The sequence below is a fragment of the Neophocaena asiaeorientalis genome, unplaced genomic scaffold, assembly GCF_003031525.2.
Source record: "Neophocaena asiaeorientalis asiaeorientalis breed wild unplaced genomic scaffold, Neophocaena_asiaeorientalis_V1.1 scaffold607, whole genome shotgun sequence".
NCBI classification, from domain to species: domain Eukaryota; kingdom Metazoa; phylum Chordata; class Mammalia; order Artiodactyla; family Phocoenidae; genus Neophocaena; species Neophocaena asiaeorientalis.
The window spans coordinates 1,326,962-1,343,298 of NW_020173405.1; the positions used below are offsets into that span (position 1 = coordinate 1,326,962).

The following is a 16,337-nucleotide window of genomic DNA, read 5'->3' on the forward strand; positions in this document are numbered from 1 at the left end:
ACTCTGGGACCTTGGGAAGGTTCAACCTTCTGAGGCTCAGTTTTCTCATCTGGGTACCTGTGCTGGTAAGTGGTTTAAACAAAATTATGTGTGGAAAGTGTCTGCAAGGGTTACCTGGCACATGTCAGGTGCTCACCGGAGGTAACTTCCTTCCCAGAGGCGGTCCTAGGACACGCATGCACCCACACACACGCCCGAGTGTACACGCACACACATACACACACACCCCCAGCGCAGTACGGAAGAGGGACAGAGAGTGAGACCCTAGGCCGGATCAGACAGGAGAGGCAGATGGGCACACGTTTATTCTACAGGAGCTCCAGGCTCTGGCAGAACTGGCCCAGCCTCGGGGGCCAGGGGCTCAGGGAGCGGGGACTCACACAAGAGCCCCAAGGCCTTCTGGGGCTCAGCCTCCTGGGCCTGGGCCAGCTGGGCTGTGTGCTCAAAGGCAGCCTGCAGCAGGTGGGAGGCGAGGCAGGTGGTCCAGGTGACAAGGTAGGCCAGGTGCCAGGAGGTGAGCGCTGCCATGCTCTCCACACCGCAGTGCAGACGCTTCAGCACTGCCGATGTCCCCAGCACTACGCAGTTCTCCAGCAGAGCCTGGGGTGGGGGGGCAGGTGGATGGGCAGGTGACGGCCAGCAGCTCACACGCTGTACTACCCGGTGCCAGCCTCTGCCTCCGCCCAGCCCAGGCCCAGTGCCCCAGGCCTGCCCTCCCCAGCCTGCCCCACACCCACCCCACCCACCTTCCCGGGCAGCCGGCCCAGGCTGCAGCAGGGGGCTTTCTGGCACAGTCTCCAGGTCGGCAGTAGCAGCTGCCCGGCAGCCAGCATCAGGCCGTGCAGATATGACAAGAGCAGGTCTGTCCAGGTGGCTGCAGAGAGGCCCAGCTGCTCCCAGGCACCCAGCCGCTTCAGGGCCAGGCCCGAGGCCCGGGCACAGCCCAGCACGCCTGCCCACACCAGCCTGGGCGCCCGACGCACCAGCCACACGGGGACTTCTATCAGTGTCAGCCCAGCCTGTAGAACCCGGCCCACGGGGCAGGCTGAGATCTTGGCGGGTGGGTGGGACCCCTGGGCCTCCTGGGTCAGCCCTGACAGCCAGTGGTTAAAGAGGGTGGTCTTGAGGGACAGGAAATTGCAGAGGTGGGCCCGGTTCTGGGCCAGCTGCAGGAGGAGGAGACAATCACCACCGTTGCCACTCACCTGCAGCGGGAGCCCTCCCTGTCCCAAGTTTTACTGTGGGGGTGGGGATGCCAGGCTGCCCTGGGCCGTGCCCTCCCCCCTCAATCCCCACCCCCCCAAGAACGATCTTTATCTGTCACTTGGAAGGACTCCATTCTCAGGAGGGAGCTTTAGAGGTGTTTCATATTATATTTGATTTTCTTTCCTTTGGGTTGTTTTTGTTTGTTGGTTTGTTTTGTGCTTTGCATTTTGTTTTTGTAGCACTAGGCGGCTTGCGGGCTCTTAGTTCCCTGACCAGGGATCGAACCCAGGCTGATGGCAGTGAAAGCACTGAGTCCTAACAACTGGACCACCGAGGAATTCCCTTTCCTTTGGGTTTAAATGGTTATTTACAAACCTCCAGACTGAAAGAGGTTGATTTATTATCATCATCATCATTATATAAGGAATGACGATTGCCCTCAGCCCTCTAATCCTGCAGGATTTTTTTTTTTTTAAACATCTTTATTGGGGTACAATTGCTCCACAATGGTGTGTTAGTTTCTGCTCTATAACGAAGTGAATCAGTTATATATATACATATTTTCCCATATGTCCTCCCTCTTGCGTCTCCCTCCCTCCCACTCTCCCTATCCCACCCCTCCAGGCGGTCACAAAGCACCGAGCTGATCTCCCTGTGCCATGCGGCTGCTTCCCACTAGCTATCTACCTTACTACGTTTGTTAGTGTGTATATGTCCATGACTCTCTCTCGCCCTGTCAAAGCTCACCCTTCCCCCTCCCCATATCCTCAAGTCCGTTCTCCAGTAGGTCTGCGTCTCTATTCCCGTCCCACCCCTAGGTTCTTCATGACATCCTTTTTTTCCTTAAATTCCATATATCCCGCAGGATTTGAACCCAGGGCATTTCCTTCTCCCAAGCACCTGGGATTCCTTCTTATCAGTTGCCTCTTGGTGTCATGAGGGCAGCTGGGGACAAAGGCAGTGCCATTAGGGGTAGACAGATGTGAGGCATAGGGACAGTGACAGAATGAATGACTGACCTACTGTGAGGGGTAAGGGGGGGGAGCACAAGAAGATGTCCAGATTCCTGTCCTGGGTGACACGGTAGATGTGACGTCTCCCATCCACTGGGAGAAAGAGTGGGCCTGGATGGGGAAAGAGGCTGGAAATGAGACTCACTGGAGTTCTGGAGCTGAACAGCCCCTCGTCAGAGCCCTAAAGCCTCTAGCCCCAAAGCATCGCCAACCCACCAATCCAGACCCCACATGCTCCGGTCCAGAGGACCACCTGGAGCCCTAGGGGACAGTGGTGTGGAAGGCAGTCACCCGGGGTTGGCTGTGTGCCCCACTGTGGGCGGGATCAGCAGAGCCAAGGGGGTGGAGCAATGCTGAGAAAGGAAGGAGGTCCAGGGGTCCAGCTAGGAGGGGAATCAAGATGGAAACAGGAGCTGCACCTCCACCCCTCAGCTCATGAGGTAGAAACCAGGAAGGAGAGAAACCTGTTATATCCCACATGATCCTATAAGATAGGCTACAGGAGAGGGAACTGAGGCTCAAAGAGGTGGAGCAATTTGCCCCAAGTCACACAGCTAGAGTAGAGCAGCTGAGATTCCAATCCAACCATGTCTGTCTCTCTACTGCCCTGTGTAATCTCCCCTTTCTCTGCCACAGGAGCAGACCCAGGGGACCCTTTTCTGATAACTCAGCCCACTGAGGAGTTGTGATTTGGAGACGTGACCCCAATGGTCAGCATTTGCATGTTTGAAAAAGACAGATGGGAAGGGCAAAACTTAACCCACAGGAGTGACCCTCTATAGAGAAAATTCTAGCACTGTGGCTTGTGGGTGGGGCTTCTGAGAACTGTCGGCTTACTCCGGGAGGGAGGCAGCCACCTTGTTTCACCTGTGGAGTCCAGCAGCTCTGAGGTGGCCCTCACCCCCTGCCCCCCAAACCCCACTCACCAGTGCGGAGAGCTTCACCACCACCAGCAGAGTCCCCAAGAGGCTGGATCTGACCGGAGGGACGGACTCCATGTCTGTCCCTCCCATCCCTCCTCCAGGTGGGAAAGGCAGGGTGACCTCACAGATACTGCAGGGTGGGGGCCAAGTTACCATGGGGACCCAGCTGCCGCAAAAGCCTCTCCTTTACCTGCCTCCCATCCCACTGCTGAACGGAAACTGGGGTATTTGTCTTCCACATCCCGTCGACTTCCTAACTGGAGACTGCTCCCGGGGACATCAACTCCACGAACCTCCCATCCACCCAGCACAGGCGGCCAAGGCAGCGCGTGGGTGCTGTGCCTTCCCACGTCCTTCCAAATCCCGAAGGAGCAAAGGCCTGGGATATAGAAATCTTCACCCCCAGGGCCTCAGGTGACAAAATGTTTGGAGGCAGATGGAAGCCTCAGCCACCCAAAACTGAAATCTCCTAACTAACCCTCCCCCCGCCCGATCCATCCTTCTTGCATTTTGCTAAAGGTTGGTCCCCAGTCACAGAAGCAGAGAAGTGCGGCTGTGACCTTTATTCTACGATGTTAGTGATGTGTCAGTGGGTTCTGAGATTCAGTTAGAGGAGGGCAGGAGAGAGAAAATGTGCCCACAAAAGGTCTCAGAGGATCCTGGAGAGAGGCATTCTCAGAGGGAAAAGGGGCACTTGGCTGAGTGAAACCCCTCAGGGCCACAGGCTGCCTGGAGCATCTCAGGGAGGTTTCTGGAGCCATGGATCAGAGTCAAAGGCTTAGAAATCTGGGAGAATCCAGAACCTTGATCACAGCGTTTCCTGCATTGTTTTCCTGTCTGGGTCCCAGCAGATGCCCCAAGATGCTGCAAGATGAGGCTCTCACACTTTTTAGAAATTTTTTAAAGACGCCCTCTGGTGGCAGGATCCTGTGAGTGCAGGGCACCGTGAGCAGAGGGCCCCTCTGCCCTGGCACACAGCGCGATTTCGGTCTCACTACCCTCCTCGGCCAGGACGCTTGTGCAGGATACGACCCGCCCAGCTGTACATGGCAACCTGCCATAATGAGTCCCTGGAAGGTCAAAGACAACCTTTGCCCAGGGCAAGTCCTGTTCACCCATTTGTTTCCTCCCCACGGGGCAACAGCAGGGGCCCAGAGGGTAAAGCGTGCAAAGTCCCTCCACTCTGTCCTCTGCCCTTGCCCCTCCCCTACCCACCCTCTATGTCTCCAACGCTGTGTCCCTGAGGGGTCGCTGAGGCTTCAGAAAGGCCACCTTGAGCTAAGTTTTGAAGGATGGGTAGGAGTTTTCCAGAGAAGAAACTATGAAGGATGGTCCGGGCAGAGGGAACAGCATGACTCCAACAATTCAGTATTACTAGAGCATAAAGTAGGAGGTGGGAGGAGCACGAGGTAGATGGTGAGGTCAGCAAGGACCACATGGGTCATAGAATATTCTATCAAATGATAGGAGCCATCAAAAAGCCAAGGCAGCAAGGCACTGGACATCAATGGGGGCTTTACAACAGTCCCTCCAGCTGCATGAGGAGGCCAGACTAGGGCAGAGAAGGGCTCTTGGGGGGAAAGGGGGAGATCTGATAGGAACCCACAACAACAAGCTCTCCAGGTACGAGATGATGGCAGCCAGGACGGGGGCTGAAGTGGCCAGATGCCAGAAACGTGTGGAAGGTGGAACTGACAGAGTTAGAAGCTGTCAAGAATGGTGAAAGGTCCAAGATGGTACCCTACTTGCAAGCTACCAGTCGGCCTGCTGGGGTTTCTTGGATGCTGGTAGAAGGCACAAGATTCATGGGTCAGAGAGGATGGACAGTGTATTACAGCACTAGCAGTAAGCTGGAGTATAAGTATTTTGCTTTGGCTCTTTGAGTCCCAAATCCCACAGGGTGACATGAAAAGGGGCAGATGGTACCTGTACACTGGGTGGGTGAATCACAGAAGAGGAACCCTGAGCTTAGGGAACCCCAATCTTTTCTGATGGGCAATAAGCAAGCCTGCCCTTTGCTCCTGAGAGAGACATTATTTTTATCATGCTGGACCATGCCTGTGCTTTGAGAAGAAGTTACATATTCCAAGCCATGCTGGAAAAGCTCGCCCAGAACAAAAAGCAACCGATTCCTCTGCAGAAACACAGGAGACCTGTGGGGAATTGTTTCCCAGCAGAAGTTTGAGGAAAGAGAGGTAAAGCGAGGCTGGGGTCAGGGGATCCTCCTCAGAATGCTTGGGCAAAGGGTATATGGAGGTACTGCCCACTAAGGTGGGGGTTGGAGGAGGAGCGGGTTTTGGGAAGAGCCTGATTGCTGGGAGTCAGATGATGGGGGCTGAAACTAGCATTTGCAATTTGTTTTCCATCCTGTCTCTCCTCCCCTCTTTGGCTTGCCCCCCACCATGACCCCTGTTAAAAAGAAACAACAGGCCCCAAATGGAGTCACTTGTGCTAAGCCCCTCCAGGACTTAATATTTAACCTAATTGCAATTTCAGCCCCCAGGAGTGGAATTTTAAGCCAATGCATCTGGAATTTCCTGGTCAGCACTAATGAGGTAATCTGCCTAAGACCCCCTGCCTTCCTCTAGGGGAAGGTGACCTGGCTCGAAATAATCCACCTTCTTAATTTCCTTGTTCCACCCTCCTTCTGCCTATGAAAGCCTTCCGTTTTGTATAGCTCCTCAGAGCACTTTTCTACTTGCTAGGTGGGATGCTGACAGTTCATGAATTATTGAATAAAGCCAATTAGATCTTCAAATGTACTCAGTTGAATTTTGGCTTTTAACAGATTTGGTGGCAGTGGTGGGATCCAAAGTGAACTTCTGATGGCTTTTGGGGACAATGAGAAAGACAAGTTTGGTACCCGGACACCCCTTTTTGAGTTCACTGTCTTTCTCAGCATTTCTGAAGCCAGGGGAAGTTCCTCATGACTGTGAGCTCTGCTCTCTTTGCGTCAAGCTCCTGGTCTAATTGGCTTTCCAGTTAGTTCCCCATTTGTTTGGAAACCCCAGCCCTTGATTCTGTCCCCAGATTCCATGTTGAGAACTGCTGGTGATTTAGTCTGCAGTTTCCCATTTGTTCGGAATCTTTCCCCAAATTCCACATTGGGAGCTGCCATGGCTACCGTAGTTCCCCCATTTGTCTGGAATCAGGCTGCCGTCTTCATTTGCTGAGGTCTGCTGGTTCACTGCTTTCCCCCATTCCAAAGTTCCCCAGGAATTGTTGGTGGTTACCAGCTGGAGTTGGACTGGGTCCAACTGGAGCTGGACTAGGTCCAGTAAAGACTATTGCTAACAGGAATCTCAGAAGCCAAAAAGTTGCAAAACTTGGTGGGTGCTCTGCAAACACTGGAGACATCCAAATCAAATTGGCTAGGAAGAGAAGTAGCTAACATCAAAGTAGACTGTTTCCGCTCAGGACACTGGATCAAGATTTTATACTTTAACTAAACATGAAACTGTCTCTTCTTCCTCTCCTTTACCCTGGCATTGGCCTGGAAAGATAATGTCATCACCCATATCTTCCAGGCCATTGCTAGGGGGTGTAAGCTCTGGAATGTAGAACAATTTTTTATTTCAGGCTGGAAGATTCTCACCCCATATGCACTAAAAACCTGAATGACCCCTGGCTTAGGAGTAAATCCAATGGGAGTATGATCAGAAACCTCTCCTTAACTCTTGAAACATTGCCGATTCCGTTGCTAAGACACTAGCTACCCAGCAAAGATCCTTAGACTCTCTGGCCAAAGTTGTTCTTTATAACAGGATTATCTTTTAGCTGAGCTGTTCTGAGGCCAACACCACCTGCTGTACCTAGAATGAACACTTCTGGGGAAGCTGAAACTCAATTACATAAGATCACTGAGCAAACGACTTGGCTTAAAAAGGTGACTCCTTCAATGGAGTCCTTCTTTGATTAATTTTTTTTCTTTTTTTTTTTTTTTAAACATCTTTATTGGGGTATAATTGCTTTACAATGGTGTGTTAGTTTCTGCTTTATAACAAAGTGAATCAGCTATACATATACATATGTTCCCATATGTCTTCCCTTTCTTTGATTAATTTGACTTTGATTGGTTTGGGTCTTGGAGACCCATGGCTCCCAAGTGCACTCTTAACATTGGGAATTATCCCGCTTATAGTTATAATAATATCCCTGGTGCATTTCATTCTCTCTAAAGCTTTAAATGCATATTTACAGCTGCTAATCACCAAGCAAATCTCCCTAAGACTGGACCTCAAAAAAGGAACAAAGAGAATGATTGACTAAAAAATTGTGAGTCTGGAGTTGTGCAACCTGTGAATACGACACAGATTTATCAACAAAGCAGCATCACCAAAAACTGAAAACTACAGAGCAGTAGGTGAGTGGTCCTAACGCTTAAATTTTTGATCACATCTCTCAGTTATGTTGAGAGTTTGATCAAAGTGGGGGGCAGTTGTTAGAGAGAAACTACAGGCCCAAGATGGAGTCACTTGTGCTAAGCCCCACCAAGACTTAATGCCTAACCTAATTGCAATTTCAGCCTCTCTCAGGAGCAGTGTTTTAAACCAATTAGTCTGGAATTACCTGGTCAACACCAGTGAGGTAATCTGCCTAAGACCCTCTGCCTTCCCCTAAGGGAAGAAGACCCTGCCTAAATTAATCCACTGTCTTTACGTTCTTGCCCCACCTTCCTTCTGCCTGTAAAAGCCTTCCATTTTGTACAGCTCCTCAGAGCACCTATCTACTTGCTAGGTGGGATGCTACCCTACTCATGAATTTTTGAATAAGGCCAATTAGATCTTCAATTTTCTCAGTTGACTTTTGGTTTTTTAACACTTGGCATCACCATACCCAGAATTCCACTGTCACTAAGGCTGAGTTGATCATCCTTTACATCATCTTGACCAAACTCCCTGGACCATGTGGCCCAGGCAGGAGCTGGAGACCTCATTCTGCCCCACTGCCCCCAGGGCTGCACCTCAAGGTACCTCTCAAGCTCCTTTAGGATGCCAGGCCCGGGCCTCAGTCTCAGCTCCAATCAACTGTCCTCCACCCTCACCAGGGCCCTCATATTGGTCCCCAAGCTAGATTATAGCAAGGCTTCTCTGAGGCTCTCAGACCACAGGAGGGAGGAACACAGAGGGCTGGAAATCTAGTAACAGAGGTCAGAGATGGCCCCTGGAGTGTAAAACCAACACAGGACCTCCTCCTAACCTAGCTCAGGGAAGGGCAGTCCCAGCCATGCCGTCCCACGGGCCAGAAACCCCAGAGTCAGAGTCACCCCATCACCTTCCCTCCTAATCTTCATGTCAAGCCACCTCTGAAGGCCGGGACCATGAATCTTGTTCACTACTGTGCCCTAGGCCTAGAACAGCGCCAGGTGCATAGCAGGAACTCCATAAATATTTGTTGAATTAATAAATGAATGAATGAGTAATGGCCTCGGAGATCCCCACCTGCCAGGCTGGAATGAAAGCAGCAGGAGCTGCTGCAGAAGGAGCCCCCCCCGCTTGGATCCTTCAGTAGGGACCCCTCTACTCCTTTCTCTTTCCTACTCATCACTTAGGTCCAAGGCTATCCATGTACTATTGTGCTATGTGGTGTCGGGCAATACCTCCACTCCCTAATGGGATGGACCTGGTGGGATAACCGAATTATCAGTGGCCGCTGCCTTGCCTAACGCCAGGGGGCGCCATTCCCCAGTCCCTGCCCGTCTCCGCGGAGATTTTCCTCCCCGACCCAGGACCGAGGTCGAGAGAGGCAGGAAGCCCGCCTTCGACTTCTCGCAGTCCCAGGGGCTCTCAGGTGCGCTCCCTGCAGCTGCAGGACGGCGGCGCGACCGCACGGGGGCAGCAAACACCAGGGGCGCGGGGGCCCGCCGAACCCGAGCGTGCTGCGCAAATTGATGCAAAGTTTTCCGTCGCTGATTTTGTCCCTTCTCAGCCTGCGACAACAACCTTGCGTCATTCCGAGGAGCTCGCCCGGTGCAGGTCCCGTCCTGCCTGGGTTGCTGGAGGCTAAACCACCGAGAAATGTTCAGGACATCCTCCTTTCTTTCTCGTTCCAATATTAAAACTCCTCTTTATTTCAAATCTTCATTTTTTTTCCCCGGAAGTCCGCAAAAATGATAAAATATGCCTTCAAACTTATTGGAACTTGTATTTTTTTTTCTTTCTAAAGATGGCTTGATTGAAACCACTTAAATGCAAGAAAAAAAAAAATGAACATTAAAAACGGATGAAAGCTCGAGCACTTATCCTGATTTAAGGAAAAAGGTTTCGGAGTCAGACAGACTTGGAATTGAACTGACCTCTGTATAAAGTCTATGCTCCCGCCCCAAATTTCTTTATCTGTAAAACTGGGATGTAGTTTATATATAGAATCTGCCAGGTGAGGTCATGGGGAGGAGTCGATGAAATAGTGTCTGTAAAGTGCTTTGTGCAGTACCTGACCGCACACCAGTGCTTGGGGGTTGGTGGGTGAGTGAAGTCAGCGTCAGCAGATGAGAAGGAACGCAAGATTTTTTTAAAAACAAAATAAGCTACAAATTGGACAAAATTGCTTTTAAATATGTGCAAACTTCTAAAAAGAAATCACCCCCAGGGGCACACGTTTTGTTAATTCATAAACCAATATGTGGAAATATTCATTGCAACCAAACCACTTTCAAGCAATTCACCTGGAGCCCAAGGCTAGATCATGAAATTCCAAAAAAAGTCCCGACCATAGAAAAAAGGGTCAATGTTGCCTTAAAAGTAATTCAAAAAAAATTTTTTACACAAAAATGAATGAAAATGCTTTAAAAAGTGTTCTTTAAAAGGATACAAAGTTGCCAAACCATCCCATTGTTCAAAAACATTCACCCCTCCCCCCAGAAAAAAGGTCTGGATAAATGGGAAAAAACACGTCAACACCTGCAACAGATTGCAAAGTCAAAAATCAACGTGTGAAAAGCAACCATGGCAAATAATTTTCACCAATTCATTTACTGATCAGTTTGTTCAGAACCAATGTGTTGCATGCGTTTGTTTTCTGCCAGCTCACTTATACCTCCCTCTGGGATCTTCCACACACCCACACCCACGCCCATCCTCAATTACTCCTCTCCCTGCTTGTTCCTTGTGTCCTAAAGAAAATGTTCCTCCACCCATCAGAGGACATTTAGGGTGTTTCCATATCTTGGCTACTGTGAATAATGCTGCAGTGAACATGGGAGTGCCAATATCTCTTCAAGATACTGATTTCAATTCCTTTGAATATATACCCAGAAGTGGGCTTGCTGGATCCTAAGGTAGTTCTATTTGTAATTTTTTGAGGAACTTTCACTCTGTTCTCCATAATGGCTGTACTAATTTACATTCCCACACGTGAGATGTAACAACATGGATGGAGCTGGAGGACGTTAGGCTCAGTGGAATAAGCAAAACACAGAAAGAGAAATACTGCATGACCTCAGTTCTATGTGGAACCTAAAAAAAAGTTGAACTCTTAGAAACAAAGTAGTATGGTGGTGGTCAGAGGCTCAGGAGGTTGGGTGATATTGATCAAAGGGTACAAAGCTTCAGTTATACAGGATGAATAAGGTATAAAGATCTAATGTACAGCATGGTGATGACACTACTGCATTGTATACTTGAAATATGCTAAGAGGATAGGTTTTATTAAATCTTCTCAACACACACACACACGGTAACTATGTAGAGGTGACAGAAATGTTGTTTAACTGGTTTTTGGCGATCATTTCACAATGTATATGTGTATCAAAACATCAAGTTGTACACATTAAATGTATACAACTTGGGGAGTTCCCTGGTGGTCTAGTGGTTAGGATTTGGTGCTTTCACTGCCGTGGCTGGGGTTCAGTCCCTGGTCGGGGAACTGAGATACCCCAAGCCGCAAGGTACAGCCCAAAAAAATGTATACAATTTTTATTAAAAGAAAAAAAATGTTCCTCAATGCCCCTTCACTTGACCATTTAAACGATATTGTTGAAAGAAGTCATGCAGTCACCAGCCACTGGCCATATACAGCTTCAGCCCCTGCCTCCCCACTTCCATGGCCACTGCCCTGGCCCAAGTCACTGGTAAACTCCTTGTTGCTGAATCTGGTGTAGAGACAGCAAGAGCAAAGCCAAAAGGTAGTGACAGCCTGAAAGAAATGTATGCAACCCATGAAACAGTCCAAGGACCTGTAGCCAGAATACACGGAATATCTAAGGAACACCTACAAATCAATAAGATAAAATCAAATGACTCAGTAGAACACATAGATAAAGGCACTTCACAGAAGAGAAAAACCAGAGAGCCAATGAACGTAGGAAAAGATGTTCAACTTCGTTAGTAAGCGAGGGAAATGCAAATTAAAACCACAATTAGATACTATCTCATACTCATTTGAAAAAACAAAAAGAGTCTGACGCTTCACCTTGCGTGGATGAGTTCGTGGTCGACCAGAGCATCAGACACTGCCCATCCCCTGACCCAGCACTTCTTACCGTGGGTGGCTCTCAGACTTGGTTTTCAGACTTTGAGAGCCACCCACAGTAAGGAGTGTGCTCTACAAAGCTGCCCACTACTCAGACATGTGAAACTGAAACACGAAGTTAACAAAACAGTAATTACCCTTATTACGTGCAATGTGTGCATTTATTCTCTATCTATTCTATTTCACAACTGATTGAATTGTTTTCACTACCCCCTAATGGGTTGCAAACCCCAGTCTGAAAAGCACTCCTTCCAGAAGCATCCACCTGTGAATGAAAACACATGTGCAAGACTGCGTGTGGCAGCATTTTTCCATCAACTGGGAAATAAATAAACGGGGTGTATCTGTCTCAGGGATGACTAAGCAGTGGTTAAAATGAATGCAATCTGTGTGCATCAATGTGGACAGATCTCAAAAACACGGTGTTATGTGAAAAGGGAAAGTTACAGAGTCATAGCTGTGGAATGATAGCATTTGCATAATTTTTTCAAGCCCATTAAGCCATATTATATGTTGTTCTGAACACATACACAGTGAAAATCTTTCTTAAAATACAAGACCTAGAAGGTCCCTGCCCATTTGTGATGGTAGCTGGTTCCCCGGAGCAGCAGATGGAGGAGGGAGAAAGTCAGAGAGAACGTCAGCTTCATCTGTCATGCTTTTTCCTTTTTTCTACTTTCAAAGATTAAGAAGAAGCCACAATGGCAAAATTCTAACATTTGTTCATTCTAAATGGTGGATGCCTCAAGGTTGAGAACAAGTCAGTCAAGCAAAGACCTGAAAGAAGTGATCCAGGCCATTAGAAAACAGCAGTGCAAAGGCCCTGAGGTCACCGTGGCATGTTCCAGGATCAGCAGAGGCCAGGAGGCCAGAGTGAGGAGGAGAGAGGTTAAGGATGAGGTTGGTAAGGAATTGGATTTTAGGTTTTAAGCAGGAGGGTAAACTCACCAAACTTATACTGTAAAGACATCATTCTGGCTGGGCATGTTTTATTAACAACTAAAATTGAGTGATAAACAAACACTAAGGTTATTGTACTAATCTCTTTTTTTGGGTGTGTTTGAAATTTCCCATAAGAAGTTTAAAAAAACAATAATATGATCCCTGGCTGCTGTGAGGGAAACGGACTGGGTGTGGGGACAGTGGGGAGAGGCAGGGAGGCCAGTTTGGGGGCCACCACAGGGGTCTGGGCAAGAGGGGAAGGTGAGTGGAACCAGAGTGGCAGGGGTGGAGTGGAGCAGCCACGGGATTTGCCTATGGACAGAACGAGGTATGGGAGAAAATTAGCTCGGGCTGAGCCTCCGAGGGGAGATGTCAGGCGGATTAAGTCCAGAGTTCAGGGAAGAATCAGGGCTAGTCACCCATTTGGGAATCACTGGCATATAAATAGCATTTAAAACCACGGGACTGGATGAGATCACCTAGGAAGTGGGCGTTGATGGAGAAGAAAGAGGACCCAGGACTGAGCCCGGGGGCCCGCCTTTGGGTACAGGTGGAGGAGAGGAAAGGAAGGAAGCTCGGCAGAAGGGGAGTTGCTCTCTCCTCATCCCTCAGAACGCCACAGCCTTAACCCCAGGGCAGCCCCTGACACTGCTCAGGGCTCCAGCTCTTGCCTAAATGATTGCAACAGGCTCTGCCCTTGCAGTCCACCGGGTCCACTCTCACCATCTTTGTAAAATGCAGATCTGACGCTGTAACTCCCCGTAGCTCATTCAGGGTAAGAAACCAAGTCCACAGCCTGGTGACCGCACTCCCTGTGGCCCGGGTCCTGCCCAAGGCAGCAGCTCCACCTGCAGACGCTCCCACCCCTCTGCACACGTCTGCACACACCCACGGAGCAGGCGCTGCAGCTTGTACCAACAGCCATTCGCCTCTCCCTCCTTCCTGGAGACCATGCTCACCTCCCACACCTGAGCCTGGAAGTACCAGGCCTCGCTTTCTCAGCCTCTGGGGCTTCCGGGAAAATATCCTCCATCCCCAAAGGAAAAGAGAAAGACCAGGAGACAAGGCCAACCCTAGCGTGCCTTGGGGCTTTGTCTGTGAGGACACATGATTGCCTGAGCTGCTGTCACCATCTTCTGACCAGAAGGGGCCAAGAGAGCAAACGTACAGCATGGCAAACCAGAGAATAGAGTTTGGGTCCTTAGTGAAATCAGTAGGCTCAGCCTTGGTTCTGGTGACAGCCGGACTTCCTGTAAGAGGAAATAGCAAACCCCTACTGTTAACACCGCCTCGGGTGGGTTTGGGTTTCTGACACTTGCATTCAGAAACATCCCAACTGACCCCCATATACTCACACATGCGCACACCCCACCCTCGCACGCCTGATGCCCTGAAAGTCGTGCCTCCCGCCAGAACTCATGCCCGTTGGCGTCGCCAGGTCTTGTCCCGTCATGCCCTCGCCGTTGTCCACTCCTTCTGGCCACGGGATGACTCTGCCCTCTCCTCCACCACCGGCAACCCTTGGCCTTTGTACATCTGAGATCCGACAATAGCTCTGAAACACTAACAGCTGCTATGACTGAGGCAGGAGATAGACGGGCCCCAGGCTGAGCAGCTAGAGTTTGTCCAAAATAGCAAGAGAGGAGAGCTGGGCCCCGCCCAGATAAAAGACAGAGACAACATACTTCTCATTCTCGAGGTCAAGGAGACCTTCCCGACTACACGTGCACAGAAAGGCTCCTCAGAGGTCGAAAGGGAGGGGGCGTCACCTCAGAATAAGTGATGTCAACCTACCCATAAGCCTCTGCGCTGGAATCCATCTTGGCTAAGAGATGTGTATGCACACAGGGGAGGACCCTAAGATATACCAAATATGGACTCAGGACCAGGCAAAGCAAGATGATTGACCAAAGGAAACCCAGAAGAAATGCCCCGTAAGAGTGATTCAAACTGCCATGAGTGTGTGACTCGCTCTCTGAGCCCACCCGTGTGTCTAGCCACATGTACCCTATTTCCTCCTAATAAACACTTTACTTGTTTCACCACTTTCCATCTCTATGTGGAAATTCATCTCTATGCAGCTGATGGGCCAGGGCCTTGTCACTAGCCCCTGGTCCCTGGTGGTCTAGTGGCTGGGATTCAGCTTTCTCACTGCCGTGGCCAGACCTCAATCTCTGGCCAGGAACCGAAACCCTGCTTCAAGCCGCTGCAGGCCGAGGCCACCCGAGATCATTGTGACCCCTTCCTCACCCCAAAACTATTTTCTGTTACCTGACCCTTTCCCCCATTTTGACAGCTGCGAGACCCAGTGTTATCCACTGCCTGGGGGGAAGATGGTTTCTGGCAAAAGTTACAGAAACTTGAGAAGACTGACTTAGAAGAGACAGAAATGTGATAGGTCAGAGAAAGGCCTCTCACCCCGAGGCTGGAACAGCTTCCTGGGCTCCGGGGGGGAAGGAATGTAGTGGGCTGTGGAGAGAGAAGTCTGTGGGGCCTGGGGTCCACGCCTGGGGGGAGCAAAGCGGTGTCCAGAGGCCACCAGCACCCCTACCAGTGTCTTACATGGCAAGTCTCATCCTCCATCAGGAGCCTTAGCTACAGGTGCCCACACACCTTGCATGCCCTGGTCGGTGAGCAGGACACCACTGAGGGCCTACGAGGACAGATCAGATAGGCAGGTCCCCCCGGGACCCTCCCCGCAACCAGGGCCTCTCCTGGGACAACCCAAGCCACCCTCAGATGGTCCAACAGGACTGCCTTTATCGGGGTATCTACCTTACTTGAAGGGTCACTCTCCACAGTGACATTCCTCTACATCATAGCACCCATCCACCCCCACCCCAGACAAAGCAGTGGCTCTGGATGTGGAGGGTGTGGGTGATCAGAGCCTGGACAGGAGAAGACACCCCAGCCACACCTCCTCCACTAGAACAGGGTGGAGTGGTGGCTACTTCTGATTCATCTCTATGACTGCCTCCAGTGCCCTGCACAGGACCTGGCAAACAGAAGGTACACAATAAATATTTATTGACCTAAATGGAACATGAGGCTGCAGAGATGGGACCCAGACATCAGCTGGTTGAACTAGCCCCCATCTCCAGCCCCGCTTCCCACTCACCTTCCAGCGATGATTCAGGGGTGGCCGTGTGACCCAGTCTGGCCAATAAGATGATGCAGAAGTCATGGGGAGGGGCTTCCAATAAAGCTTTTGTTTATCGTCATAAACAGAGTAAGCTCAGATAGCCTAGGTTTTTGCACTTTCTCCTTTGTCCTACTGGGAGGTGTAGCAGCTGTGACAAGGTGACAGACATGAGGACAAAGGTCTCCATGCAAAAGGTGGCAGAAGAGGAAAGAGGATAAGAGCCTGGGTCCCTGATGGCATAACTGAGCCCCAGACCATGCTGCCCAGTCTCAGCTTCCTCTCTGAGACCTGCAAATCCCTCTCTGTTTAAGCCACAGCTATACTGGTGTTCTGTTATTTGAAGCTGAACACAATGGGTTCACAGCATGTTCTTGGTACAGCTTTAGACTAAGATAGACTGGGGTTTGGATCTTGGCTGGTGTCAGGGTGTTATCGAACCAAACTTGGGTTTGCTCACCCATGTGAAGCAAAGCCAATTTACTGACAAGGGGTTGTTGTCAAGGAAAGTACAGCGTGTGTTGCAGAGCCCAGCAAGGAGAATGGGTGGCTTGTGCTCAAAAGACCTGAACTTCCCGACGGTCCTCAGGGAAGGGTTTTTAAAGGCAACACTTGGGGTGAGGGCTGCAGGGTGCATGATTTTCT

At 50.2% G+C, this 16,337-nt stretch overlaps 1 protein-coding gene across 1 annotated transcript; it reads right to left on the reverse strand.

Moving 5' to 3' along the window:
- Positions 1 to 288: 288 nt before the first annotated feature.
- Positions 289 to 3,237, reverse strand: TMEM270 (transmembrane protein 270). The gene is made up of 3 exons (XM_024747227.1): positions 3,146 to 3,237; positions 747 to 1,166; positions 289 to 600 (listed from the first exon to the last, which is right to left on the reverse strand). Exons 1-3 carry the CDS (start codon positions 3,230 to 3,232, stop codon positions 304 to 306), a joined length of 804 nt encoding a protein of 267 aa, XP_024602995.1. The 5' UTR covers positions 3,233 to 3,237; the 3' UTR covers positions 289 to 303.
- Positions 3,238 to 16,337: the final 13,100 nt, after the last annotated feature.